Genomic DNA, 27,424 nt, shown 5'->3' on the forward strand with positions numbered 1-27,424 from the left:
TTTCTGCTTTTCAGTCATTCTTCTAAAAAAAAATTTATATGAAAATTTCTGTAATTCTTGTTTTCATACAGTGGTATATTTAGTAATGTTAGTTTGATAAATATCCTTTGTAATTTATGAAGTAAAAAGAATATTTAAAAGTAGGACTGATTTTTAAAATACTCAGCCTTCATTACACAAGAATCTGTAATGTAATTGTACTTTGTATTTTTGAGAACATTTGTTTACATTTTGCACTTCCCTCAAGCTGGTCTTGTCAGTTTAATTCTTTTATAGTCAGTGTCAGTTGTCAGTTCTCAGTCTTGCCAAAACAAGGCTGTTCCCTTTGAGCTCGCCACCTTGAAGGAGACATTACAGACGTTTTAGAACGCAGGATTTTTTCATTAATCTAGCTTTAAAGAGAATGATGATGTTTCTATTACTACAGGCTTACTGCTTCACAGGATTTGTTGAGCCGGCTGAGATGATAGTCCTTCATAGCAACACGGAAGGTTTGGAAGGTGGGAGACTGATATGACTGGTGTACCAGTCTCTGTGGAATCTGTCAGTCGTGACAGTTTTTGCTAACTTCCAGTGCAATAATATTTTAATGGCATGGTGATGTAAATTCAACTTTGTAACAGCATCCCTCTGGAAAATCTGAGTGGGTGGACAAAATTTTTTTTCACCACAGGCTGAGCTATCCCAGCTTTTGCAGTTGGTGCAAATGTGACACAGAATAAGTGGGGATGAAAGAGACTGTTCTCTATGGGCAGAGTTTTGCAAAGAAAAAATATCATTTTTCTATGGATGTGATTAAGAAGATTTCTGTTTCTATCGTGTTCTCATATTTTCAGAAAGTATTAATATTTTAATAAAAAAAAATTCAGGTTTGTTATAGAAGTGATCTGATAATTTAGTAACACAGCGAACAGTTATGAGTTCTTGCATGTATTATCCATCATAATGAAATACATTCTTTAGCAGATTTTATACATCTTGTACTTCTAAAACAGACTGTTTCCATAAAATGATAACTACTAAAATATGTGAAATACATTTAATAATGCAATGCTTAGAACTTGCAAGTACAAGAAGAACATGTACTAATTCCTACCCACCTCCATTGTTACCTTAAGGGCAGCTCTCTCCATAGCAACTGAAAACTTTTCAAGGCAGCAATAAACTAATCCTCTCCAGCTTCCAGAGCACCATCAAGGAATTTTAAAAACATTGGACTTCCAGCAGCTAAATACTTCTGAGGATTCAGAAGGCCACAAAGCTAGATACACAAGCATTCTTTTTCCCTTCAGAAGGTAAGAAAATAACATTTAGAAATAAATGTTCATAATATCTTTGTAACAATGATACATATTCCTAATCGCTAACAGTAAAATATATCTAAACACCAAAAGATTTCCTAATATCTAAAAATATACTAACTTTTATCAGACTGAATACCCATTTGAATTCAGCAGTTCTTTTTTCATTTTAAATATTTTGTTAGCAGAGTTTCCTTTAAAATAAAACACGCGTATCAAATTGCAATTCAAAGAAGATGAACGTATATGTGGCTGTTTAGCACATGTGCGTTACTGTCGGAGTATGTATATTACTGCCAGCATCTGCCTATCAATAAAATCAAAACTTCTGTGGAAAACAGAAGTGAAACTCTTTTATATTTCTTGTGCTTTGATATTGAGATAGATTGCTGTTAAAGCAGAGGGAGTGGTTTATTAGGGAGGATTGTGACAAGACAGATTTATAGTACAAAATGTCTTTTGCACCTAGAGTTAACAAGTTAAGCTTGTTTGTCTGGTTTATTCACTGAGTTCTTTGAGTGAAATTATAACCTCAGCATTGTAATTCTTCTGTCTGAGTAGAGATAAAATATCACTAATTTTTAAGTACATCCAGTTCCTTCTTTTTTTTTGCTGTATAGATGGAGTTTAGTAATGCTGGTAAAGTGTTTTGACAATATAACCTTCTTTACATTATTGCTGTGTAATGTAATTACTGCAGATTCATATCAATATTAGAGTAGTAATATTTATTTGCAGCTATTTTTGTTCCTAAACAACTGTTTTCATAATTAAATGAAAGTGAAAGCCATGGTATTTTCCTGTTCTTACTAAAAAGAATTATTAGTGAGTGCAATAACGTAACACTGAAATGAAAGGCATAGACTTTATTTTTAAGAAGAGGGAAGGGCACTTTGAGACAACCTCTTGTTGGTAATTCTAAAGAAGTTTTGAGGCCATGGTTGTCTTAGTTTCCTGCTGTTCTGTGCTGTAAAGCCCTTACAGGCTCCCTGTTGTTCAAAAACAGCTTGTCACTGCAAATCAGCTTAGCCGACCAATTAATAAATCCTTTCGAACATATTGCATTCACACTAATTAAAGGATTGGGTTTTTTCCCCCTTTACCATTCAGATTCTTCAGGTTTCGAGTTTAAGCTGTGAAGGGCAAACAACAATCCAACATTCAGTGCAGATCACACACTGCAGGAAGAGGAGATGTGTTTTCTGACCAAGCGTCCAGCACTTGGGGTGGTATGTTCTGCTTTCATATTCAGCGTGCTCATTGCTGAAGGACAGCCTGGGGAAGAGCATGGGCAGGATGGCAGCAATCCTCCCAGCAGAGGCTCTCTGGTGGAAGTTTTACGCGTTCTCTCAGCTGAAAACACTGAGCTCCACATGAACCACTCACGAGAACTGGTCAAAATGTTACTGGAGAGAGCTGAATGCCCACAGCGGATTTATGGCATGCAAGAGGATTGTAATCTGGTTAGTGCTTCAATTAATGAGGGATATCTTTACAGGATCGTCAGTGAGTTCTAACATTATTTGTTAGTGATACTGTCCTGAATATGATACCTAAACATGTAAAAAACGTGTTGTTGCAGCAAAAAAATTGTCCCTGCTGTGTTTCATTTTGAATTATTATTATTTATTGTTTGAGCTCATGAAGAGATGTTCCAAACATGAGAGACATTCCTTAAAAATGCCATGCTTCAGTCGCATAACACTAATAACTTTTCTTTTAAAGTTGCCAAGTGTTTGTTTTCCAGCAAAAATTTTTCTACTGAAAACTGATCTAACAATAAAAGCACGAGCTTGTATGTGGGGCACAGGATTTCCACCATGGAAAGACATAGGTAAATGCTGGGGACCAGTTCTGCCACTTTTTTTTGCTGTTGTTCTGGATTTTACTTCATAAAAATAAAACCCAGACAGGATTGTCTGAGATTTATGTGCCACTTCACTGAAACATTCAAGATTTAGGGGAGGGTTTTGGTAAGCAGTTCAGGTCAAGGAAAATGAAAGGCAGAACAATGAATCTACAAATCCAAACTGAAACTGGAACTAGTCCAGTGTACAGTTGAACAGAGGGATTGGTTGTCTACTTGAGAATATTTTCAGAACTCATTCCTGATTCAATGAAGAAAGGACAGGGACAGTGTTAGTGAGCAACTTAGCTGAAGGGGACAACAAAGGGCTTGGTCAGCCCTGGCTTTCATTACTCTGGCTCTGGCACTGTTCAGTGACCTACATACAGCAGTGTCACTTTATACCACACTTATGAAGATGGTCAGAAAGGTGAATGCTTTTACAAGGTGCTATTCTCGGCAATCTACCAAGCCAATGAAATGGGAATCTTTTCATCCTGTGCAGTAGACAGCTGCTCACTTAATTGACCCTTTCTAAAAATGCTCCCATTTTTCATACGAGCCCATATGTGAAATTTCATACATAAATATTGTAGGTGTCTGTCATTACCTAAATGGATAATTTTTTATAAAGGAGATTATTCACATATGGGCAACGAATATGCATCAGATATGGCCCCAGATTGAAAGCTGACACTGTATTAAACGTGGGTATAGAGTCCTCCTAAACTTCAGTAAATGGGAGTAGGTTTTTGTTTATCTTCTTTGTTTTTCTTCTTGAGTGCGATGGTTTTTTTCTTGTATTTGTGATGTATTCCTGGAGAGCTTGCCCACTGTGTCCTTGGATTGAAGAAATCTAAGGGAAACATAGCTGGGACTGACTTTTGTCAGTTCTGCTGCTCTGTTCAGGTTTCATCTTGGAAATTTCCTATAGGAAGAGTTTGAGGACTTTCACCATTTCCAGTACTCCTGAGTGTCACCTGAGCCAGAAACACTGCACACATCCTGCACTGTCAGTATTTCTGTGCCAGCACCACAGGAGCATGGTTTTCTGTAGGAAATCCTTGAGAGAGATATGGTATTTTCAGTCACATGGAATCCACATGGCACTGTGTTGAAATCACCCATGATTATTTAACAAGATTTGGTAAACCAAGACAGCAAAAACTGTGCAAGAAGCACTATCCTTCAGAATCATAAAAATCTGAAACAGAATGCCCCACCTTGTCTTGGCATTTTCTTCCTCATACTTGTTGGGAATCACTAATTGATTTCAGATTCAAATTTCCTTTCCAAATCCAGGATTCCATTTATACCACATGACTTTGTTTTCAGAGTTTTTTATTATTATTTTTATGATATCTCTAATGGGCATTTAAAAGCAGTGAAGTTTAACACTTTTTTTAGACCTTCTTCTGGTTTTTTGTTATGTAGTGGCCCTAAGACCCTTTGGGCAGCGGCTGGCAGCTATTGAATGGCATCTGACACTTCATCTCCTAAACACACAGAAGTCATATATTTCTTGCCTTGGTAAGAAAATCTTTTTGGTCCTTCTGGCCACTTAAACAAAAGAAACTCAGACTTCAGTGCCCAAGTTCTGGGCTTCTTTTTTATAGGAAGTAAGCATTTCTAAATCAAGGACATGCAGATGGTTATTCCTGTAAAAATATTAGTAGCAGCAAAAAAAACCCCAAACCAATAAACAAACAAAAAAACCAACCCAATGACAAACCAATTTATATCCTCTTAATATCTCTTCAAGGGTCACTCACCATGGGCTACCCATATGCTATGGAGTAACTTTTACAATGCACCTGCTTCCTTCTAAATAGCAATTTTTTTTCAGTCATCTTCCTTGCAAGATTGCAAACAATGGACTCACTGATTGCAATTTATCCTCAGTGGGCTTTAAAATCTTATAGAAATCTTTGAAAATCTTCAACTTCATGCCATATATTTATTGTATTACTACTGCGTGTTCATAAAGGCTGGTTGACTGACTCGAGGTCTTTGGGACAGAAAACAGAATAGACTCCTCCTAGTCCAAAGAGTAATTCTCAGAGACTGCATTAGGAAAAGTTAGGCTTAAAGACCTTGAAAAGCAGTGTAGGCAGGACACAGTGAATCATACTGTAATCTAGTTTATTTAGGTATATAAATAGTTAATTTGGATATTAATATCCACAGTTTTCATTTTTCCTTTTATTTTAGATTCAGTATTTTGAGAATTTTGGTTAGAATTCTTCATATTAAAAAGTAGCAGCTCTCTCAGTTCCTCCAAGGAACTTTGACTTCTGAACATGACAATGTGAGCTTCAGTGTAGGAAAATGAACTAACATACAAGGTGAGCCCCACCAACCAATACATCATGCTTGTAGACACAAAAAATTTATTCTTACAAACTGGATCCTGTCTGGATTCATTAATTTATTCAAGTGCAGTGTTGATCCTCCCATGGTATCTCATGTGTTGTAGTTTCTTCTCTGAAATATACAGTTCAGCTGCTCTACCATTCTTGAGATTAGCTGACACATCTATAACATGCTTAGAAAGGAATCTGTAAGAAAAAAACAGATACAGAATGAATAACATTAATTACAAGATCTCTTCAAGAGGATTCTTTATTTTGGACTTCGGTGTCTTGTCATGGTCTGAGATAGACCTCTATTAGTCTTCTGGTCTAATTTACAGACTAACTTTTGTATGAGAGGCAAAAGTTTCTGCAAAGCATCTTTGTAGCAAGAAAAAATTGAGGGAGAGAGAGAGAGATAGATAGATACGTGTGTGTGTGTGTGTGTGTGTGTGTGTGTGTGTGTGTATACACGTATTAAAAGATCTGTGCTCAGATGTAAAGCCTTCACATGATGAATATGTAATTTCAGTCTCTCTTGAAATGCATTTGAAGGACTAAATGGGGTTAGATCTTGTGCTGGCTCTCTGCACTGGATCTCATTGTTGCAGTTAACAGAATCCATTGAGAAACATAAAAATAGCTGTGTGATTATAGGGTCAATTAAGTCTCTGAACAGTGCATTGAATATGATATAACTTCTGTTTACATAGCCTCAATTAACTACAGTTCAGCAACTGTTTTTATCTTATAATGCAAACACATAGAATGCACAGATGAAAATATGAATAGGCCTAGCCTTTATTTAATAAATTTATAACCAGCAGTATAATCTGTTGAAGCCAGTGGAAGGCTTTTGCTTTCTACAATGATTGATCAGAATTATTCCTAATTGTACTGAGTCTAAAACCACTAAATCATAGAATCATAAAATAGAATCATAGAATGGTTTGAGTTCGAAGGGACTTTAAAGATCATGTAGTTCTGATGCCTTAGGTTTTAATTTTTATGTTTTTCAAATTCTGTACTGCTTGGTGTGTGACTCTGAAGTTTCTTGTAGCCTGTTAATTTCTGCTCTCTCATGCTAGGTAGACATAACAAAGCCTCTGTGGCCCTGCTTTCCAAGGACACCGAGACTGTCCTAGGCCCAAAAGTGTAAACCAAAGAGCCTCTAAGGGGGGGGCAAGCTGAGAGTAAAACTGAAGCTTTAATTGGAGAATTAACCCTGCTATACAAATGAACCAAACCTATAAAAGGGTGAAGAACTCGTGACCTGGGGTCCATCTTGGGGTCCATTTTGAGAATAGCTTCAGAGTCCCCAGGGGCTACCTTTGAAGGCCTTTCAAATAAATACCTACTTTTATTCCCTTACTCCTGTCTAGTCTCTGTTTCTGTGAGGCCTCTTAAGGCATCAGTTCCACTTCCCCTACTGTGAGAAGGAGCACCTCCCAATAGACAAGGTTGTTCAAAGTCCCATCTCTAGGGCACTTGACTTTTCTTAAAAATAAAGAGGGGTCTGGAAAAAAACCCCATGGTATGATCTTGCAATGAATTACCTGCACCCTCCTCCTGCTATTCTGTCAGCCTGCATCTGTGTAGTTTTGGGTTTGATCCCTTAAATATAGAAGTTGTATTCTCCTGCTGTCCTTCCTATCTGTATTTGCAGATGCCTGGCAGCATGTCACTTGAGTGGAATTTCCATTAATTTTTATTTCTTCACAGTGCCTTGAACCGGATGCTCTGTTACTAGTAGCTGGAGGAGATTTAGAAGACCATCTCAGTGAAGAAGTATTTGAGAGAATTTCTCTTGTCCTTCTCTACTACATTCTTCATCATAGAGATATGTGTTCTTCAGAATTCAGCTTGAATGATAAGGATTATAAATTTTACCTACAGAGTATGCTTAGTTTAAGACATGATGAAGACTGTTATTTTTTTTCACGGAATGAAACGGAAGATATTTTGGCTGCAGTAAGGCAACATTTTAAAACTTCTGAAAACCAGGTAAAGAAAACATACATCAAGATAACTTCATCTTTATTACAGGTAGAATGCCTTTATGCTAGTACAGACACTGTGCCAGTATCACAGTCCTCCAGAAAACTGGTAAATGACAGTGTGAGAGCACAGGCTGGTGTTGTGTTATATGTGCTGTTTAATGCTTTTCTGTGAGTTGTTTCTGGCATCTGCCACTTCCACAGGAACTGCTGCGACATGGTTGGGGAGATACTGCACTTCAGGGACCATTCCCAATAGGTAATTTAGATGCAGTTCCCCTGCTTAGGGCAGATGGAAAAGAGCACAGCTCTGTGTAGATGCAAGATCTTGCACTTGGCTCCAAGGACAGAAAATACTTTCTCATCTCTTGTGTTTGTTAGTATCAATACACTAGCAATGTTTGCATTTCAATGGTATAAAGCAGAACAGCTCCATTACTGGCTGATATAGGTGAAATAATGAATTATTTTGCTGTGATGAAATCCTTGCCAGGTTCTACACTTCCATGTCTATCCAAAGCTGGATGGAATAAGGAATCTGTCCAAAGATGTGATAGCTTCCTTCAGTTGGAACACATACATTTGTGACTAATTACCTACCAGTGTGGATATGCCTTGTAGAAAGATTGATGAAGATAAGCTTAAGTTTAAAAAAAAGCATATTGCATATTTTCAGCTAAGATTATCCTTTCTAAGTCAGGAAACATGCAGGGAGTTTTCTCACTGCTGTTTAGAATTTCTTATCTCAAATAGGGTCTATAAAATAATAGAATAATATTCTAGAGTTCAAAATCTAGGAAAAAGATTTCCTTGTAATGGGCAATAAAACAGGTTTTTGCCAGATTAGATAACTCTTAAAGTACAGATTGACCTCCTGTTTGTAGCCCCTTAGACCTGTTCAATGTACTGAGTTAAATTTGGTTCATACAAAACTCAAATTTGTCCTTTTCGTTTCATTAGATTTTAATTTATAGCATGCTGTAGTAGGGTTTTCTGCACAAACAGAAGATGGGTAGGAGACCTGGCTGTGTCCAGAATGCTGAGGACCTCAGTTCCTCGCTCTGTCTTCTTTGTGTGATTGTTTCCCACCATAAATTATTCATTGACCAGTACTTTTGGTTCTGAGTCTTGGTGAACGTGCTGATTTCCAAGGACTCCAATGGTATCTGAGCAACTGTAAAGAGGTACTGGAGGGTATTTGGAATGTCAAGATAGAATAACAACCCATAATATGCATTACTGAGGGTTCTGTTTGTTTATGCTGGCAGTATAATCAGTTGTCAAGCCTGTCCAGTGACTGGGACTTCCCCACTCACTGACTTGAAGGAAAAGAGGTTTCTTTTATGAAAGGTACACAAAACATAATCCTTGGCATCACAACACTTGTGTTATGAAAAGGGCCAACAGTGCAGGGAAGAAAAGCGTTTTTAGTGGCTCTTTATGTGTTTTAGTTTCACAGAAAATATCGTCTTCTTTAGTCATAGCACCTAATATCTTGTTTGAAATGAGAAATTAAATTCTGGGTTGTGGAAATTTTAATGTGTAGTGAATGAACAGGAAAAGAAATGCCAGCCTGCTCTCTGCAGTGTTTATGGCCTACATACAGAGACATGAGTATGTACAAAGTAAATTACTTACTGTACTGGCTCATCTAGCTGACTTTTTAATTTTGTTAATATGAGTTAGAAACAAATGAAATTAAGCAATTTTTGCCTTTGTTTTTTTATTTGGTTGTTTCATTCAAACCCAACTATTTGCAGTGAGAATAAACAAGAAAGGAAAAAAGGGAAGAAAATGAGAAAAGGGGAATAAGTTTCTGGGTGACTGAGAGAGTTTTCAGGCATCCACACACATGGGTGTATACCACTGACTAGTGTTTTTATTTGGCCACCCAGCAGGAAAGTCATCCTTTTTCTGCAAAATTGTATCTTTCCATATTGTCCCCAGATAACTACTCCATAACAAACTATTGATTTCATTTAATAGGTAAGGAACTAAAAACATTTAAAGAATTTGTTCTGAAGGTTGAGATGAAGAGTTAAAGTCTCTATTATTTGAGCCAGTTTCTCGTGCCTTAACTAAAAATCCTCCCTTTCTTCCACTTTCTGGAAGTAGATGTAGATGTAATTGAGGAGGACACTGGGAACAATAGAAACAGCAGGAAAATAACACTAAGCAAAATTAACCTGAATGAAAGACTATACTTTTTCCCCATTAGACACTGAGTAAATGTTCAAGACTTTTTATTCTATGCCTGTTTGTCTGAAAATGTCCTTTGATTAGCTGTCTTGCTGGCAATAACAGCTTACACCTTAGCATTTTTTCTACTCTGACTGTCTGTGAAATTGTTCTCCCCAGTTTCTCCTCCTGTCACTCTGATTATTTAAATGGAGGTGACTAGGACTGTCTTCATGCTGTTTTCTCCTGATTTCAGTGTGTTGATGTGAGCACTCTGGAGAAAAATGCTGATATTATGGACAGAGATGGTGCTGATGAAAACACTCTTCCACGCCTGGCTGCTTTAATCCTTACTCTGGCTCTCCAAGGAGTCTGTATGGGGAAAGCAAGTTTGCCTTCCCCAGAATTTTTTATAAAATATATTTTCAATTCTCTAAATAGTACCACTGAGCTCCAAGTGACAGGTAAGCTGGAGTATGCAAAGTTCATTTTCTTTAGGAAAATTTATTGCTGGACTTACCAGAAATGCTACTTAACCATAAGTAAATAGGAGTATAGGAGAGTTCTAAGTGGTCCAAAAATAACAAAACAAAAAACCTGGAACAAAACAAAACAAATGTTGAGCTCTGAGCAACAGCAGCTATTAATTTCTGTAAAAGGTTGTGCCTGCTTGGCAGTTTATGAAGCTGTACCATCAACTCAGGGGCCTAGTATAGATTTAGAAGGTTGTTATAAGACATCTACTTTTCCTTGTTTGTGGCAATTGATAACAGCAACACTTCACAAGCTTTTCAAATCACTTTTAAAAAGTTACATTAAGTATGGGTTAAAACAGATTAAAAAGTTGAATTGGGCATAGGTAAAAACATTTTAACATTCATAGATTACACAGAGGTGAATTGAATCACAGAAATAAATATTAAAAAAAATACTAATCCTTAGCCCTGAACTGGGGCTCCTCGATTGTGTTTACATAAACTGGTTTGGCAGCAAAGCCCTTCCTTTAAAATTGCCCAGCCACATTTTCTAAAATAATTAACTCACAAGAATGGATGTACAGTAGCTTTTTAGCACAGTGCTACTAAATATCTATATATGGTGAAATCTGGGCCCCAGTGAAGATAATAGCAGGACGGTATGGTTGGTGGTGTTAGGATGTTCAGAAAAATAAAAAAATGTGCTTAACCAGTTTGTTACAGAGTAAGCATATTTTAAGTCTAAGCTAATTATACTGTCCCTTTAAATTTATTAAAATTCTGAACAGCAACTTCAGGAAAGAGTAAGAATCAGGAAGCATGGAAAAAAGAAAATTAGATGTTACTATATTTAGAAAACAAATATACCTGTAGCTCCATTCAGATCTCTTTGTTTAAGTAGCCAAAAAGAATGTAGTGAAGCATCTTACCAGAAATCTTATTGTGAGATTTATGATTAAGATTATACCATTTGCAGTTTCTGAGTAACAACATTAAAAAATAATTTTCACTTGAAAACATTCTCGTTAATCTAAATTTCTTTAAAATTAATTTGTGGACCTTTTTTTTTTTTAATGGACAGAAGGTCCATTGTGGACCATTTTTTTTAAGGTTTACAGAAATTATTGCTATAGCTTCATTTGAAAATGCAGGGGTGAAGGAAGGTGATAAGTAAAATGGGATATGGCCTGCCTCCTCAAATAATCAGGCAGTCCATCAGCAGAACCACCCATTGCACCCAAGCTATGTCATGAGGTACATCCGTTCATGAGCTCAGATTTGGCTTAGGGATTCTGGCTCTCTCATTCTGGTTTGAGTGCTGTGAGCAGGCATGCTTCCCAGTTAATCAAAAGAGACAGAAAATTCGCTGTCCTATGTTGCACTTTTGAAGTGTAAGGGCAGCAGAGCATCCTGAAGATTGATTTCAGGACACCCTAGAGAGGATCTGCCTCCTGATCTGAATACCTGGCTGTGGCAGCTTAGTGTGGAGTTCCCTTTACATAAGAAAATTTTAACAGTGAAGTTGTTTAGCAATGACTAGAGAACGTCGTCAGAGATTATGATTAAATAAAAGATGAATTGCCTTTCAGTCACATCTGTTTTCCTCTGAGGATGTCATAAGCAAAACCTCTGAGCGCAGTATGTAAAGAAGGAAAGGCTGAGGAGCTGGGTGTCTGGAACTTCCAGAGTTGTGAAGCAGAAATTACCTGCAGTACCAAACTGAGAAAATAGTATTAAAATGAGGAATTGAATTAATGTTATAACAAACAAAAAGAAAAAAATACTGTCTTTTAAATGTTTTGTCTTTTAAGTGTGCATTTTCCCATGGTAACATATCTGTTCTCTAATGAATTACTAGAACTAGAACAACTACTAAATGTGCTTACAGCCAAAAAGACCTGCACTGTAAATGGACAATTTCACAGTCACAAAAGAAGACGTTACAGTATGGCAATCAGAGATACTGGAAGAAGAAATATTCCAGTCAAAGGAAACCATACAAAAGGAGACTATCTGAAAGGGTATTTTGAAGATCGTGAAAGAAACACAGATTGGGACCAGGTTAATTTATTTTTATGTTATTATAGTGTTGGTGGCAGAATTTCAGTGACAGAAGTTTAAATTGATTTGCAAACAATATAATATTTCTGAGGTAAGATGTATTAAGTTTCAATAAGGTATGTAGATACTGATGAAAATATACATTTATATAGCTATATTTGTTTAAATATTAATTGGGGAAAGAACTTAATGGTTGTTGAATGTGCAATTAAAGTCACTGGGAGGGGCTAACAATGGTTAGTGTTACACAGAATCAGCTGTTTCTTCAAGACACAGAGGACTGGGGAACATGGCTTTGATATTTTCACACAGAGATTTCTTGTGATCGTATGTCACAGAGTTTCCAGGACCCCTTAAGTGACCTGGTGGAAGAAGGATTGTTTTGTACTAAGGAAAACAAAGTAAATTAAAGTTTTTATGTAAGTTGCTTTTAAAAAGCTTCTGTAAATTGAAGATTGGGCATTTCCAAACTCTTTTCATAACCATCTATGGAATCCAGAAGCCTTCTTTAGAAAGTATAAAGTCTGTAAAACAGAGCCTTAGCTACTCCCCTGTATCCTCTCTGAGGACTTTGAAGGACACTGGCTCATTGCAGGTGATTTTATCCTTATCCTAAGAATTTGAAAATAAATAAATTTTGTTTATACCAAAGATCAAGATAGTAACTGACTTCCATCCTTTAGACTGGGTATCGTTCCTTAGACAAAAAACGAGACTTCAAAGTATATAATTGGTATATATTTTGATGCATACATTTGAAATATATACTTCAAAGAACACTTTTCTATTGTTTTCAGTTCTTTACCATTTACGTTAACTCAGTGGCAATGTTTCTTCTCCATTTAGGAGAATTGAGTGATGTGCAACTGACTTTTGCTGTGTGGTCATTTTATGATGGGGAACTGAGACAAATGTCATCTGGTTAAATGCTATTCTGATAGATCTTTATCTGTGTAATTGGGTTGCATTTGAAATGCATACTCTATCAATACGTTTATTTCTTTGCAGCTGACCACAGAAAAGGATCATGCTGATCAGCATGATGAGGGTCTTAATGGAGTCTCAAAATAATTTTAAATTAAGGTCATTTTAAATGTGTTGCATATGAATTTTAAATTATGAGGGACAGAAATCAGTACTGATACTATCTGTAAAAGAACTTAAATTGTTCTCCAGCAATTGAAGTATTTTTAAAGCTCAGTTTTTGATTTCTTGAACTTCTGAGACCATCTGTAACTCAAAAGATAAGTGTGCAGGGGCATTATCTGAGTCTTAGGAGTCAACTGAGAGCCAAATATTCTGTATATATAAAAATAAAATCACAAAGAAAAATCTGGACAGAAGATAATTTCTCTTCTGTGTTAATTCCTACTTTCTCGGTGGGTTTTTTTCCCATTCCTCTTCTTTTTAGCTCTGCCTATTTTCCTTGACATGTTCCATTAAAACATTTTGTGTTTTGCTACTGTGTTGCTAATTTTGTCTCCTGTTTTCTGCACCCATGATAGCCATTGTGCTTCATTAGTAATGCATTCTGCTACATACAAGACATTGACTCATTTATGGCTTGTGTTTGCTAACTGCATTAAGATGTGTAATTTAATTTTTATATAGGAATTATTATTTGAAACATTACCACAGAAAAAGGGTCACTGCTTTCTTTTAAAGTCATCATTGTCTCTACATTTAAAAAAGTATATTAAAAAAGTAAGTGGCAGATGATCTAATAAGATAAATAATCTTAAATTCCATTAAACTATGTCACAATATCTATGTATTCATTTACTATTCCTCATTAAACAAACATGGATTTTGGAAACCCAAATCATCCATCCATCCATCCAGTTTTTCACATGAAAATATGCAAATTCGATTTGCTTATTTCTTTTATATCATCCTCCAGGAGCACACACCTACTTGCTTCTCTAATGGAGACGGTTCTCTGTCTCCTTATGTAAAAAAGCTTATAAGGCTGGGGCTTGCAACAGGAAAAGATGCAGGTCCTTGTGCCCCAGGTCTTACAAGAACATTTTACTAAATAGACCTTAACAGCTATTTTTTTATGTATGGGTGGACAGTTTATTTTTACAGATGAAATTTTGCTTTTCATTGAAAATTCCTGGTAATAATGTCACATTAAAATTTAGGTTCATAGTAATCCTGGACCTCATCTTGTCTATCCTACTTCTCAAAAAAGAGCCAACTTAAAAGTTAGATCAGGTTTCACAGAGCCACGTCCAGTTGAATTCTGAATGTCTCCAAATACAAAGATTATACATTCTTTTTTGGGAAACCTGTAACAGTTCTTTATTGCCCTCATATTGATGGACTTCTTTATTATAGCCAATTGGAGGCTTTTGTTGCTGCAACTGATACCTTTTGCCTCTCTTTCTTTTGCTGTATGCCTCTGAGAAGATTCTGTTTATCTTTTCCCTATAAACCACCTGAGACAGTTGAAGACTTAAGATACCCACCAAGTCTTCTCTTCCCAAACTGAACAAACCCAGGTCCCTCAGCCTCTCCTGGCACATCATGTGCTGCTGTTCCCTAGCCATCTTGGTGGCCCTCCAGTGGACTTCCCTCAATTTGCCAGTCTTGTACTGCTGGTTATTAAGCTGGACATAGTCCAGATGTGGACTCACATGTCCTGAGTGGTGGGCAATATTCTTTCTCCAGTACTTGCTGGCTCCACTCTTGCAGCCAGTGTGCAGTTAGTGCTCATTGCCACAAGGGCACACTGGTGGCTCATGTTCAAGTTTCCTGTCAGGACCCACCCCAAGGGCTTTTTCTGCAAGCCTACCTTCCTTTTGGCCAGTTTTCCCTGGCCTTTATTGATGCATGGGGTTATTGTGTGTGAAGCACCATAAATTTGACTTGGCTGATCTTCATGAAGGTCTGGTCAGCCCATTTCTTTGGCTTGTCAAGGTTCCTCTAAATAGCAGCCACACCTGTCAGCATGCTGACTGGTGATCCCAGCTGGATTTCACTCGTGAATGCCATCGGGTGCACTCTGTTCCATCACTCAAGTTGTTGGTGAAAGTGTTAAATGTTATCATCCCTGCTCTGACTGGTCAGCAATGCTGCTCATAACCAGCCACAAGCTAGTCTTCCAACTTGATACCAGATGTCAGTGTTCCCTAGTTCTAGAGTCAAAACCACTGCTTAGAACAGGCAAAATTAAGGTCTTTTCCAATATGGTAGCTTCTGAATTGTCTTCATGCTCTCCTTTGGCTTGAAGGCAGAACACACTAGGTCCAGGTGACAAGATCACCCGTTATCCTGAAGGCTTGAATGTGGTTTTCAGAAAGAATATATCAGTGCTCAATTAATTCAGTTTCTTAGTGAACCACAAGGCATATTTTACTTCACTAATGGATGAGCAAAGGCAGGATTGTGTTGGGTTTTAACTGGGTTATTTAAAAGTAATTATACTTAACAACTTCAAAAGAAGCTTAAGCTTCAGTAATAAGAGAAAAAATATTTAGGAATCCCTTGAGTCTCAGATGCAGACCAATTTAAATGAATTTTTTTTTTTTAATATTGAATCACAGCTCATCAGATGAGATTAAGAAACGATTATTCCTTTAAGTAACGTAACATATTTGATCTGGGGTTCTTCTGTTTAAAAGTGTTTACAGAAATTTCCACTAGAAGTTTTCTTATGCTAACTGCTCATGTTTTTACTAGAAGTTTCATCCTGGAGAGGAAAACCCAATTCTTCATGAAAATTTTTGAAATATAAACGGTCCCATGAAAAATTGCTTCTTTTGACAAAGAGATGCTCCAAACAAGAACAAAAATTAGTTGGAATTCTGAAGTACCTCTAATAATACAATTATTAAGCATCTTTCGACCAATTTTAGACTATGTAACATCTAGTCTGCTGACATGCCCTCATTTAATGAATTTAAAAAGCTAACTTATTTCCATATCTTGGAAAGATATACTGAAGATCCAGTACAAGGACAAATCTCAGTATTGCTTTGATATAGGCAGTACCTTATATTAATAGAACTATTGCTGCAAATAGTGCACTTTCACAAGAATAGCTAAGGGTATGGTTCATATTAGCATTAAAACATTTTTCTTAACACATATGACAATAAAATATTGAGAGATATTACTTTGTACGATCTTTATGACACTAAGTGGCTTCAATAGAAATTGAGCTGCTTTATCCCAAAGATTCTGGTCTTTCTGAAATATATAGCAGTATCAAGTTTACATGGGAAAAAAATGCAGTAATTGAAGTAATTAAACTAATTTAAGCAAGAAAGAGTATATATATAGCAGGTTTCTTCTAGGCTGGACAGCCCTGTGTTCTAAGTTTCTGTATTTAACCTCAAAGTTAAATGCAGGTATATGCAACATGTTCATGTAACTGTATATACTTTTCTACAAAGGTTTGTTTCTCTGCCAATGAACTTGTGAAGATATTTTTGAAAAACAGTTCTTCCTCCATTTCTAAGGACCACTTCAAGCAAATCAGTCCAGCTATCATTCAACAACTTTTAAGTTGTTCATGTCAGCTTCCTGACTTCAAGCAGACAAAGCTTCCACCAACAACTGTGGAAAGTGAGTTATGTTCTTATTAATAAATTATCATTTAAATTCAGATAAAGAGATGCAAGGACTTCCAGAGACATTTCATTTATTAATAAACCAAAACATAATGGGATTTATGCCCTTTGTAATTTATGCATCCTATAATTTCATAGCATTTGTGTCAGGTAATATTGAGAAGTGAGGAGATTCAATGGTCTTTTTATTTTATAGTACTTGGAATTATATTTCCATATGTAAGGTTTTATTTTCTTCATTTGTTAGAGGACTGCTTGATATTGCCAGCAGGTAGGCAATAACAAGTCCTTATCAGTGGATAAGGGTTTATTTTGTGAAACTTGTACCAGGTTTAAATTGGAATCACTGCATTGCTCTTACATATAGAATCAGGGTCACATTAGCTGGCATTTCATACCATGATGTGACAAATGCTTGATATAGGTAAGTTCTGTGTGAATGCTAATGGTGTTTCAGCTTGAGACATTTTATAGCAGAGGAGCTTTGAGGATACTATTGTAGTAAGAAAAATATCCAGAAAAACAGTAACAGGGCAGTAGGACTTGTGTGATAGAGCTGGAACAAGAACTGGGTTAGAGTATAATCAGGTTGTTTCCACTTGCAGTTGTAGCCCTCACATGACTCTGCTTCCAGAAGTTTCTGCCCCATCTGTTCCATGGATTCCACTTCTCCTGTAATCAATCCTTAGTCCACCTTATAAAAGAAAAATTTGGATCTGATCTGACCTGAGGGTTTCCTAATGTGTTTTCTGGGCTTTTTTTTTTCTTTATTTTAACCCAGTGATATCTGGGAAGTGGCTACAAATCAAAGTGTGCAGGTGTAATACCAGAGACATTAATTTTGGGGGGGGATATGGTCATTTGGGAATGACCAAAACGGAATGGCCATCTAAGCATAAATGCCTGCATCTAGAGGAGAACTTTTTAGGCTACAAATCAATGTCTTCAATACCTTTATCCTAATATCTACATGGCCAGCTTTGGATGACTAGGTCTTTTTGGAGCTAGTAAGTTTTCCCCACATCCTGCTGCCCAATGATCCTTATGGAACAGCACATGAATTATAAAGCATGAACGGACACACGTGGATATCGCAGAACTAAAAAGCATGGGAGAACACTCTTGGATATCCCAGGAATTGTTATAGGAGAGAGACATACAGAATAGGAAGAATCATTATGGGTCTTCAATAGGGAGCAGTCCTTCTTTCTTACCTTATCTCTATTCTCATTACCTGAACACCGTGCAGTCTTCACTGCTTTGATCTTTTCTGTGCTACACAGATATGACCATTTTTCAGATCAGGAATCAAGGGACAAAGAAAGAAAAGAAAGTAACTTACCCAGGTCATATACAAGGTTCATGAATAATTCACTGTTAAGTGGGATTCTTCCAAGTCTAAAGCCATCAGCCCAATCAATGACATTTTAGTGATCTCATAAAGGTGAGAGATGAGAAAAACTGAACTATTCAAGTGCAGAATGGAATTAATAAGGCCCTTTCTGCAGCCCTTTCCCTGTGCTTTTTGACAAAGGAAGGTTTCCATGACCACAGAGATATTTCTGCTGTCTTGATACAGATAAAGGACTCCGTGTTTGACCTATGTGTGACCTAGTGACATGAGCATAGGCTCATTAGTTTTATTCTGAGTTCTATTTTACAGACAGGATATGCTGTTTTGGCTAAGTCACCAAGGATTGGTCTTCCATATATATCTACTATACTCTTGTATTTGAATGTGCAGTCTGTGAAATTAACTGTCTGATTTTATGAGGTGCTGAACATTTGCAGTGCTTTTAAAGTTTGAAACATTAAGTAAAGTTCTGAATATTTTGGCATTAATTCCTTTATGTGTGTTTCTTATGAGTGTTTTACCTCCCATTTTAACACTTCCATACAAATTAATCAGGATTCATATTGTGCAAAATTTCATGTTGGAAATGTGAGCAGTATGTAACTCTGAAGAATTTTAAGAGTAACATTCAAAAAAATCCCAGTAATCTGGGAAAAATATGTTGGTGGTCTTGGTGTATTAATTGAAGGGATGTATTTCCACAGCAGATTTGTAAATACAAGTTGAACCAAAATGTTCATGCTTAGAACCTAAATTATATCCCTACATTCATTTGAGGTTTTAGGCCTTTATTTGTTTACAGAAAAGGATTTGGTTAAAAATGGGTGTTGACTGTAAAGATACACAGGTGTGGCATGTGAGAACATAGAATCTCAAGCATAAACCTGCTAAAAGAGGAAGAAAATGCAGAGCAGTATTCACTGTGCTGCTCTGAGTGTCTCTAATTTGCATAGCCACAGTCTGTTTAGCTCTTAAGGTTTGACATTTGGAAGCACCAGACTATTACATGTAAAGCCTGAAAAAATTAATGTTTTCTGGGCTTCTAATTCTGTCATCTGTATCACACATGACTAGAAAAATCTATGTGGCTGTTGTGGCTTAACCCGAGACAGCAGCTAAATATGAAGTAGCCACTTGCACACTCCCCCACTGCCTACCCCCCCAGGGGTTGGGGAGGAGAATTGGAGAAAGGTAAAACCCATTGCTTGAGCTATGCTCAGTTTAATAATTGAGATAAAGTAAAATATACAATTCACGCTACTCCATCTCCTACTACTATGATGACTAGTACTGGAAAGGAACATTAAAAAAAAAAAGAGAGAGAGAAATAAACGCCAAGATAAACAAGTGATGCACAATACAATTGCTCACCACCTGCCAACGGATGCCCAGCTCACCCCAGGCAGCAATCAGCCCCTCCTGGCCTATTACCCCTGTTTATATACTGGGCATGACGTTTTGTGGTGTGGAATATCCCTTTGGCCAGTTTGGTCAGCTGTCCCAGCTATTTCCCCCCTCACCCCTTCCTCAGTTTCTTGTGCAGCTCCTCAATTTCAGAGCATGAAACACTGAAAAGTCTTTGGCTCAGTGCAAGCACTACTCAGCAACAACCAAAACATAACAGTGTGTTATCAACATTATTCTCATCCTGAATCCAAAACTCTGCTCTGTACCAGGTACTAGGAAAATTAATCCCAGCTGAAATCAGACAGCGGCACAATGAATCACTTCTCCTGTGTGCTTGTATATAGAGGTATTAAAACATACCCTTGAAAACAATTACAAATACAAAACAAATACTCGAACACAAATACAAATACTGGATGATTAAAGGTGCCCTTGTTTTGTTTGATTTGTTTTCCCCTACAGAATATGGTTACAGCACTGTTGCTGTTTTACTTATTACTGTTGGATCTATGTTTGGTACAACTCTCATTTTATTTAACTCCTGTCAAGAAATCTATACACTCATTTTACAGCTATTTGTTGGTTTGGCTGTTGGAACCCTTTCTGGAGATGCATTGCTACATCTTATTCCTCAGGTAAGTAATAGACACTTCAGTGCTTTTAAAATGTTGACACATTTGTGTGTGCACACACACGGAAAAAAGTTTCATTTAAACCTGGATAATGCTCATCAGTTTATAAATAAAGCTTTCCCTGAAATCCCCCCAGCATTCCAATTACGTTTGCACTCTGTAGCTCAGAGAGAAATTAAAAATAATAACTAGTAGAAATCCATGATTGATGGTGATGCCACGAAGATTTTTTGCCTTTTCTTTTTTACCCCTGTTATACCTTTTTACAACTTCTGTATTCCTAGTGCTTTTTGCCTACACTCTTGGGCTTGCTTGTCAAGCTAAGAAACTAAACATCTTAGAAGCTTCGTAGCTAGGGATCAGTGTGCCCCAGACCCCAAGGTCCTCTCCAGAACACATTCTGTAAACAAAGATAGAACCATCCAGGGGAAGGTTCCTGGGGGTGGGGGGGGGAAGGGGGGTGTCTCACTTGAGCCTCTCATTGGGGAATTTTTGATAGATGTGCTAATTAGTAACACCTATAATGTTATACCTTATCTTTTGGGGCATATTTGGTGGGGTGCATTTCAATGCATACAACCTGGACGTGTGCACTTAAGGATCCTTAAAATAAATACCAAGGTAAAATCCCTTTTCCCCTTCTAACCATGTACAACTCTTGATTTTAAGACCAGGAAAAGGCATCAATGGATTCAAAGAAAATAAAGTTCCTATTTTCAAAAAAACTTTTCAGAAACCCCACAAGTCCTGGGCAAGCCAAGTGCTAGTTGGGTATTAATTTCTTTCATGAGGCAGATTCTGTAACACATTTTAACAGAAATTGTTCAAAGGTTTTATGAGGCATCCATAGTCCCCTCCACACATTGTTCCAGAGAACCAGGATCTATCAGCCTAATTAATCCCGAGGCCTAGAACTGCAATAAAATGGGTGCCATGATCTTTTCCTAAATTCATAATCTAAATTTTAAGAACAGGATAACGTGCAAAACAGAACCAAATTTTCCATTGTGTATTCATTTGTTTTTGACAGAGGTTCCTCTGGTATGACACATATGTTATGAGTAGACTTCTAGTGGTCATAGAAGAAGCTTCACTTAAGATTCTGGTCAAAATTTTCTTCATACTTGATGCATCATCTCTGGAAGCAAAACTGGGAGAGTGTTTCAAGGAAGGCAATTCTCACTCACACAATTGCATTTCTTGCAGCAACACCTTTTAAGTGTGAAAGTATTCTCTTTCACCAGTTTCAAGTGATGTATCCAGTAGCCTTTAGAGCCCTCACTTTCAGAGCAAAGGAGGGCTCCTGTGCTGTGACACTGGGGAAAAAAAGGAAGCACACCTACCAATAGAAATGAATTTTTGCATTAATTATACATTAATTAATTTATTCATTATTTTCACAGAATCACAGAGTTACAGAATTACAGAATAGTCAGAGTTGGAAGGGACCTCTGGAGATCATCTTGTCCAATCCACTGCCAAGGCAGGATCACCTAGAGCAGGTCACAGAGGAATATATCAAGGAGTTTTTGAATGTCTCCAGAGAGGGAGAATCCCCAGCCTCCCTGGGCAGCCTGTGCCAGTGCTCTGCCAGCCCCAATGTAAAGAAGTTCTACTTCATATTGAGGTAGAACTTGTGTTCTAGTTTATGGCCATTGCTCATCATGTGGCTGGGCACCACTGAAAAGAGCCTGGCACCATCCTCTTGGCACCCACCTCTGAGATATTTATATCCATTGATGAGATCCCCTCTCAGACTTCTCTTCTCTAGACTGAACAGGCCCAGCTCCCACAGACTCTTCTCATAAGAGAGGTGCTCCAGTCCCATAAACATCCTTGGGGCCTCTGCTGGACCCTCTCCAGTAGCTCCTTATCTATTTTCAATATGAAGTTTATATAGTAACATGATTCAAGTAATTTTAATAGTATTTTAACATCAATATATTGCAAACAAGATATATCTCATATATATAAAAGGTAATTTCATAAACTGTCCCTAAAAATACTGTTACTTTCACAACTGAGAGATGAAGAAGTGTAACAGAGGTTTATAATAATAATTCATTTCATCCTCTCCTATTCAGCTGGTTATTTCAAAAGACACAATTTAACTTTGAAAGAACCGGGAAAATAAAATTCTGAGAATAACTTGAATTAACACATTATGACTTGCTCTAGAAAAAATTAAAACATTGTCATTTAATTTTTTTTTTAACTTTGTCTCTTTTATTTCAGACTCTTGGTTTACATAAACATGAAGCACAAGATTTAGAACATTTCTATGAGGGAAAAGAATATATTTGGAAACTTTTGGGAATAATTGGAGGAATTCATGGATTTTTCCTGATAGAAAAGTGTTTCTTTCTTTTGGTAACACCTCGTGACCAGGTAAAGCTTTGTACAATTCATCCTTTAAAAAAACACTTGTATTTTGAGATTTTGCAGTGCATAGAATGTTAGAATGATTGCGGAAATTATAATTTCTGTGAGTTAAATGAAGCATTGATAATTGCTTTCCAAAGTGCTCCTACCAGATTGACCTTCAGTTTCTATTTTGCTTTGCTCTGTGGATTGTGCTTGCTTCATGAGTGTGTTCCATATATTTATAACTCAAGAAGGGAACAGTTAATCGGATGTGTTCCATAAGCCTGCATTCATGACTCGCACTGGAGCAGGTGAAAAGTGTGTATCCATATGAAATAGCAATGACAGTTGTTTGTTCTAGGCTCTGTTTGAAGAGGAGAAAGATGTAATAGAAAGATAGATGCAAGCATAAGATATTTTCAAGAATGATATCTTAAAATTTTCAGATTGCTTTTGATCCCTATCCCAATGATTTGAAAATCTAATATGTGGATTGCAGTCAATAGGACCCAATTTTATATTGATAATATCGCCTTGCTCACGGCTATGCTAACAGTAATTCTAATACTTTATTTTACTGTGGCTGGAGCCTGAAAGTAGGATTATGCACAAGGATATAATGTAACAAAAAATGTGATGGCTCATTAAGCATGAGAGACAATCTTAATGTCACTTAAGAAGGCTAAACCTTTGCTGGTTCTGTTCTGCAGAGAGTGTGAAGACTGGCCTGATTTAGACATGCAGAAATGACTCCCAATTCCCACTACCTTTGATTCAGCCATAGGAATATAATGTGAGATTAATAGAAGGAGAATATTTTGATGATGGTGATATTTTATTTGCTCGGTAAAAAGGAGTCCTTTTTGTTACTTGCTTGAGAGAAAGCTGTTATCATCATCCCACAAGTCTTTAAACTTTTTCTACTGAGAACTAGATGAATTCTCCGAGTTAATTTTTAAATCTATGTCACCTTTCAATTTTAGTTTGATTTTTAAAATAAATTTAGTTTTATCAAACCATTGTGGTTGTCACTGATTTATCTGATTCACTTTCCAGGGTTTTTTAACAAAATAAGCATTAGGAACTGTTGATGCCAGCTGGTGATCTTTTTCAATAGATTTTGTTTGGAAAAAAATTATTCTTAAAAATGCTAAATTTTCACAAAAGACTGAGAAATGCTACACCTGTGTTCATTGGGTTTCAGAACTAATTGCAAAGCATCTTCATTCAGCAGGGCCTTTCTTTAGTTAATGGGCACTGGGGACATTCCCATGATCTTCCAGTGGAGTCTGAATTAAATGAACAGTCAGGCAGAGGCAAATCTACTTCAACCATACAGTTGGTAGGTTACCAATATGACATACTTCCCTGAATTTATATTCTTCTTTCTCTGTTCCTCAAAATAAATGAACAAAATTAATGTAATAAATCAGTATTTTCAGTCTTTATTGATTTGTTATTACTTGACATGATTGTCAAGAATCTCTAAATTTTGAAGCTTATAATGAGCTTTCATAGAGATATTAAGAACAGATATTTTACAATAACTCTTCTTAAGTGTGTATCAGATTGATATAACAATACACTTCCTGTATTGTTATACATTTTGTTGATAAAATTCTTGAAGATTTTCCTCCTCCCTTCTTTTTAAACATTGACCATATGTAAAGACAGACTCTCCCATAGGAAAAACTTCAGAATTTTCTGCAGTGAGAGTTAAGTGCATAATTAGTGAAAAGATTAAATCCTGGGCGGTTCTTGGGCATTCTTCCATAGATGTGAAGAGTAACGTAAACACTGTGGATACCTGGGAATGGTGCTTGCCTATACGAAGTTACACACTTTTATACTGGTCTGTGGATATTATCCAGACAGATAAATCTTTGCAAATTAATATGAGTCATAACTTTTAAAATGCTTTCTCTTTCTTTCAACAAATCTCTTCAGTTTATGTCCAGCATCTGGATGCATAGGTAAACTCCATTTTACTAATGTAGTTGTGATGGGCAAGAGCCTCACGAGTCACCGCTAATCTCCAAAACACAGTTGGGAAACTCTCAATTGAAAACAGAGCAAACAGAGGAGTGAAGCATGTTTACTATTTTTTGAGACATGTCATAGCTTCCTGTTTATGATAAAAAATGATCATGTCATTCCCCTCAGCTGCAAAATCCCCCCAAAGTTCTATATAGATCACATGAATTACCCTGGCTGAGCTGGTTTGTACAAGAGCAGCCAATTTTGCAGAATCATGTGAGTAATACTAAGACAAACACTGGTTGACTAAGAAAAACTTATAAATCCTTCAGGTCAGTAATTAGTCTTGCAGTTTTTGACTCAGAGTTCAAAGAAGTGACATGTGAATAAATATTATAGGCGAACTGGAACAATTACTGGAATTCATATGACTGGCTGCAATCATGGGAATTAGAGACATTTATTTTTCCTTTATAATGTAGAATATGAAAAACAATTATTTTTCCTTCTTTCCTCATGCATCTGCAGCACATATCCTTCATCACAACCAAGCTAATACCAGCCAATAAACATATTCTATTTTGTAGCCAGTGCACATCTCTGGTACAATTTTTGGAGTGGTGGCTGCTGTCCCTGACACAGTGCTCTTGTGCTGTTGTTGACTCCACTGGCTGCCACAATACATTTAACACATTTTTTTGGGGAAAAAAAACCCCCAGCAAATAAAATTCAGTCTTTCTAGTTTCAAGAAAACAAGTCTTTTGGCTTATCTCTTCCCTCACATGCGCTTCTAATAATTTCTCCAATCAGAAAGCAAAGCCCCAGGGAGGTAGGGGCAGTGAGAGATTACTCATGTTCTCCCTTCTCTCCCAACAGTTGCAATATCTATTAATTAAACGTTAGGGCTGATACATCAACTTATCTCTCTAGGATAAGGAAGCAGACACTGTTTCTTTCTTCACTTGAAATGAGGGTAAATTTCACCATGGGGCGTACTCAAGTGCTGCCATACCCAGCTAGTGTTGCCTGGTGCCGAGATGAAGCCCCTGCTAAAAGCAAGACACAAGACACTGGAGACTGCACCACCCTGAAGAAAACCTCCTATATTTTGAAAGGGGGTGAAACTACTGATTATCATCTCTTTTTAGTCTTGTGTTTTCACAAAGAAACTGTGAAGAGCATGAGTGCCAAAGAGACTACCTATTTTTCCTTGGAAATCCTGTGGACACATTCTCCAAGAAAATACAGTCATCCAGTCATGACAAAATCAAAACATGCAATTTTAATTATAATGTCCCTTTTAGTCTTGCATTTGGCTCAGATTTTTTGTGTATTCAAGCAGAAGTGTGGTTTTCTTGGGCTACAACAATGCCTATGAAAGTCTTTCTTCCTACCTGAATTAGACTTAACCCTCTCTTGGCAAGGCATATTTCTTTTTTATGTGTTTCTGCATTACCAATCACACTGCCAGTGGCCAGTAAATTATTCTAATGATATCTGTGCAAATGACAATTGACTATCTTTAATTCAAATGGCTTGAACTTAGTTGGTATTTTCCTGTATTTATGGCAGCAGCTGGAAGAGCCCCTTAACACTGATGTATTATCTTTGCTTTTAACTAGAGAAGCCCAGAAGATTCTGAACCTGCTGAAGTTCCTCCAGAGAGCAAGGTGATCAGCAAAAAAAGTTAGTATCAATAAAAACACTAGGCAAGACAGGAAAATCCTTCAAATGTATTTTCTAAGATGGAATTGAAAGTGTGCAGCTGGCTTAGCTCTGTGTTTGCTTTGTGCTACATCACCACATCTCATGGCGCCTGGCTACATAATTTAATCTCTGCTTAAAGACCTTCTCAGCTGCCAACCCTGTAATTGTGAAGTTCATTAATCTTACACTGTCCTTGCTTTAGTATTTGCTGTCTCACTGTTGCAATCTACTTTTCTAAAGCCTTTGCTTAAAGGGAAATAGTCAAAAATTAATACAAAACATATTTTTATAATTTTAAACTTACCTCAGGCTTTTATTTCTGAAGGTGGTGAAACATTTGTTTTGTTGGCTCCCTATGCTAATATAATTCTATGTCCTTCTTTTCTTACACAATAAAGCAGTAGACCCTTTAAACCAGTAATGATTAATTACAGGTATGGAATTACAGCTTCATGATGGCTCTCAGTTTTAGAATAATCTGTTTGCTTCTGAGAACTTCAGATAATTCCTGTCTTCTGTGGTTTTTTGCTGCTTAGTTACTAAAAATAGCAAAATAGAGTACAAACCAAATTTTGCCTTTAACTGTACTTTGTGACCTTGGTGAATTCAGTAGAGTTGCAGTTATTCAACTGAGGGAATAATATTTTAATTGAAATCAGTTTACTTACTATAATTACCTCCCCTTTCTTTTGTGATGTCAGATCTCAGGTCATCAGTTTGAGTTACTTAAATATTTCATTATCTTCTTCCAGGTTTTTAATGTTCTCTTCTGCTCTTGTGGACTTCATTTCTATTTCTGAAGCATTAGAAATCTGGATTTTCATTTCTTCACTCTCACCTCTCCAGTAGTACACAATCCAGTGCAAGTTTGAGCATGACTACATACTTCATCTCTAGATATTTCTGTTCAGTTCAATCATCATTACCTGCTAGGCACCAACAAATTTCTAGTGATCTCAATGTTATTTGTTCCAACTAACTCAATTGGGGATAGTTTCTCAGTAATCTTTGTTTAGTTTAATTTTTTCTCATACCTGGGTCTTATCTCCATAAGTGAAATCTTAGTAGGGAAGTGGGGGGAGGTTATTTGGGAATACATAATTACAAAAGTTTGTTTCATTACAGTTCTTTTAAATAGCTAAGTGCATAAACATACTTGGGTTCCTTGATACTGAGCTAGATGTTTCTTCCATGAA

General features: G+C 36.8%; 1 protein-coding gene across 6 annotated transcripts in view; it reads left to right on the forward strand.

Annotated features, from left to right (window-relative positions):
• The first annotated feature begins 384 nt into the window (after positions 1-384).
• The window catches only part of SLC39A12 (solute carrier family 39 member 12), a 36,128-nt gene continuing 9,088 nt past the window's right edge, over positions 385-27,424 (forward strand). For 2 of the 6 annotated variants that reach the window (XM_042043758.1, XM_042043760.1), the window contains exons 1-10: positions 428-500; positions 1,119-1,295; positions 2,412-2,764; positions 7,221-7,502; positions 9,930-10,137; positions 12,008-12,210; positions 16,611-16,782; positions 20,011-20,183; positions 22,416-22,568; positions 26,144-26,207. In XM_042043758.1, the coding sequence (XP_041899692.1) occupies positions 2,495-2,764; positions 7,221-7,502; positions 9,930-10,137; positions 12,008-12,210; positions 16,611-16,782; positions 20,011-20,183; positions 22,416-22,568; positions 26,144-26,207 (1,525 nt within the window). In that variant the 5' untranslated portion in view covers positions 428-500; positions 1,119-1,295; positions 2,412-2,494. Of the gene's footprint in view, positions 501-1,118; positions 1,296-2,411; positions 2,765-7,220; positions 7,503-9,929; positions 10,138-12,007; positions 12,211-16,610; positions 16,783-20,010; positions 20,184-22,415; positions 22,569-23,775; positions 23,887-26,143; positions 26,212-27,424 lie in introns of those variants that run through there. The other 4 variants (XM_042043756.1, XM_042043757.1, XM_042043759.1 and 1 more) reach the window with 4 other exon arrangements.

This window comes from Corvus kubaryi, unplaced genomic scaffold (genome assembly GCF_017639235.1).
Source record: "Corvus kubaryi isolate FWS band 111438036 unplaced genomic scaffold, C.kubaryi_AGA036_p1.0 37398, whole genome shotgun sequence".
NCBI lineage: Eukaryota > Metazoa > Chordata > Aves > Passeriformes > Corvidae > Corvus > Corvus kubaryi.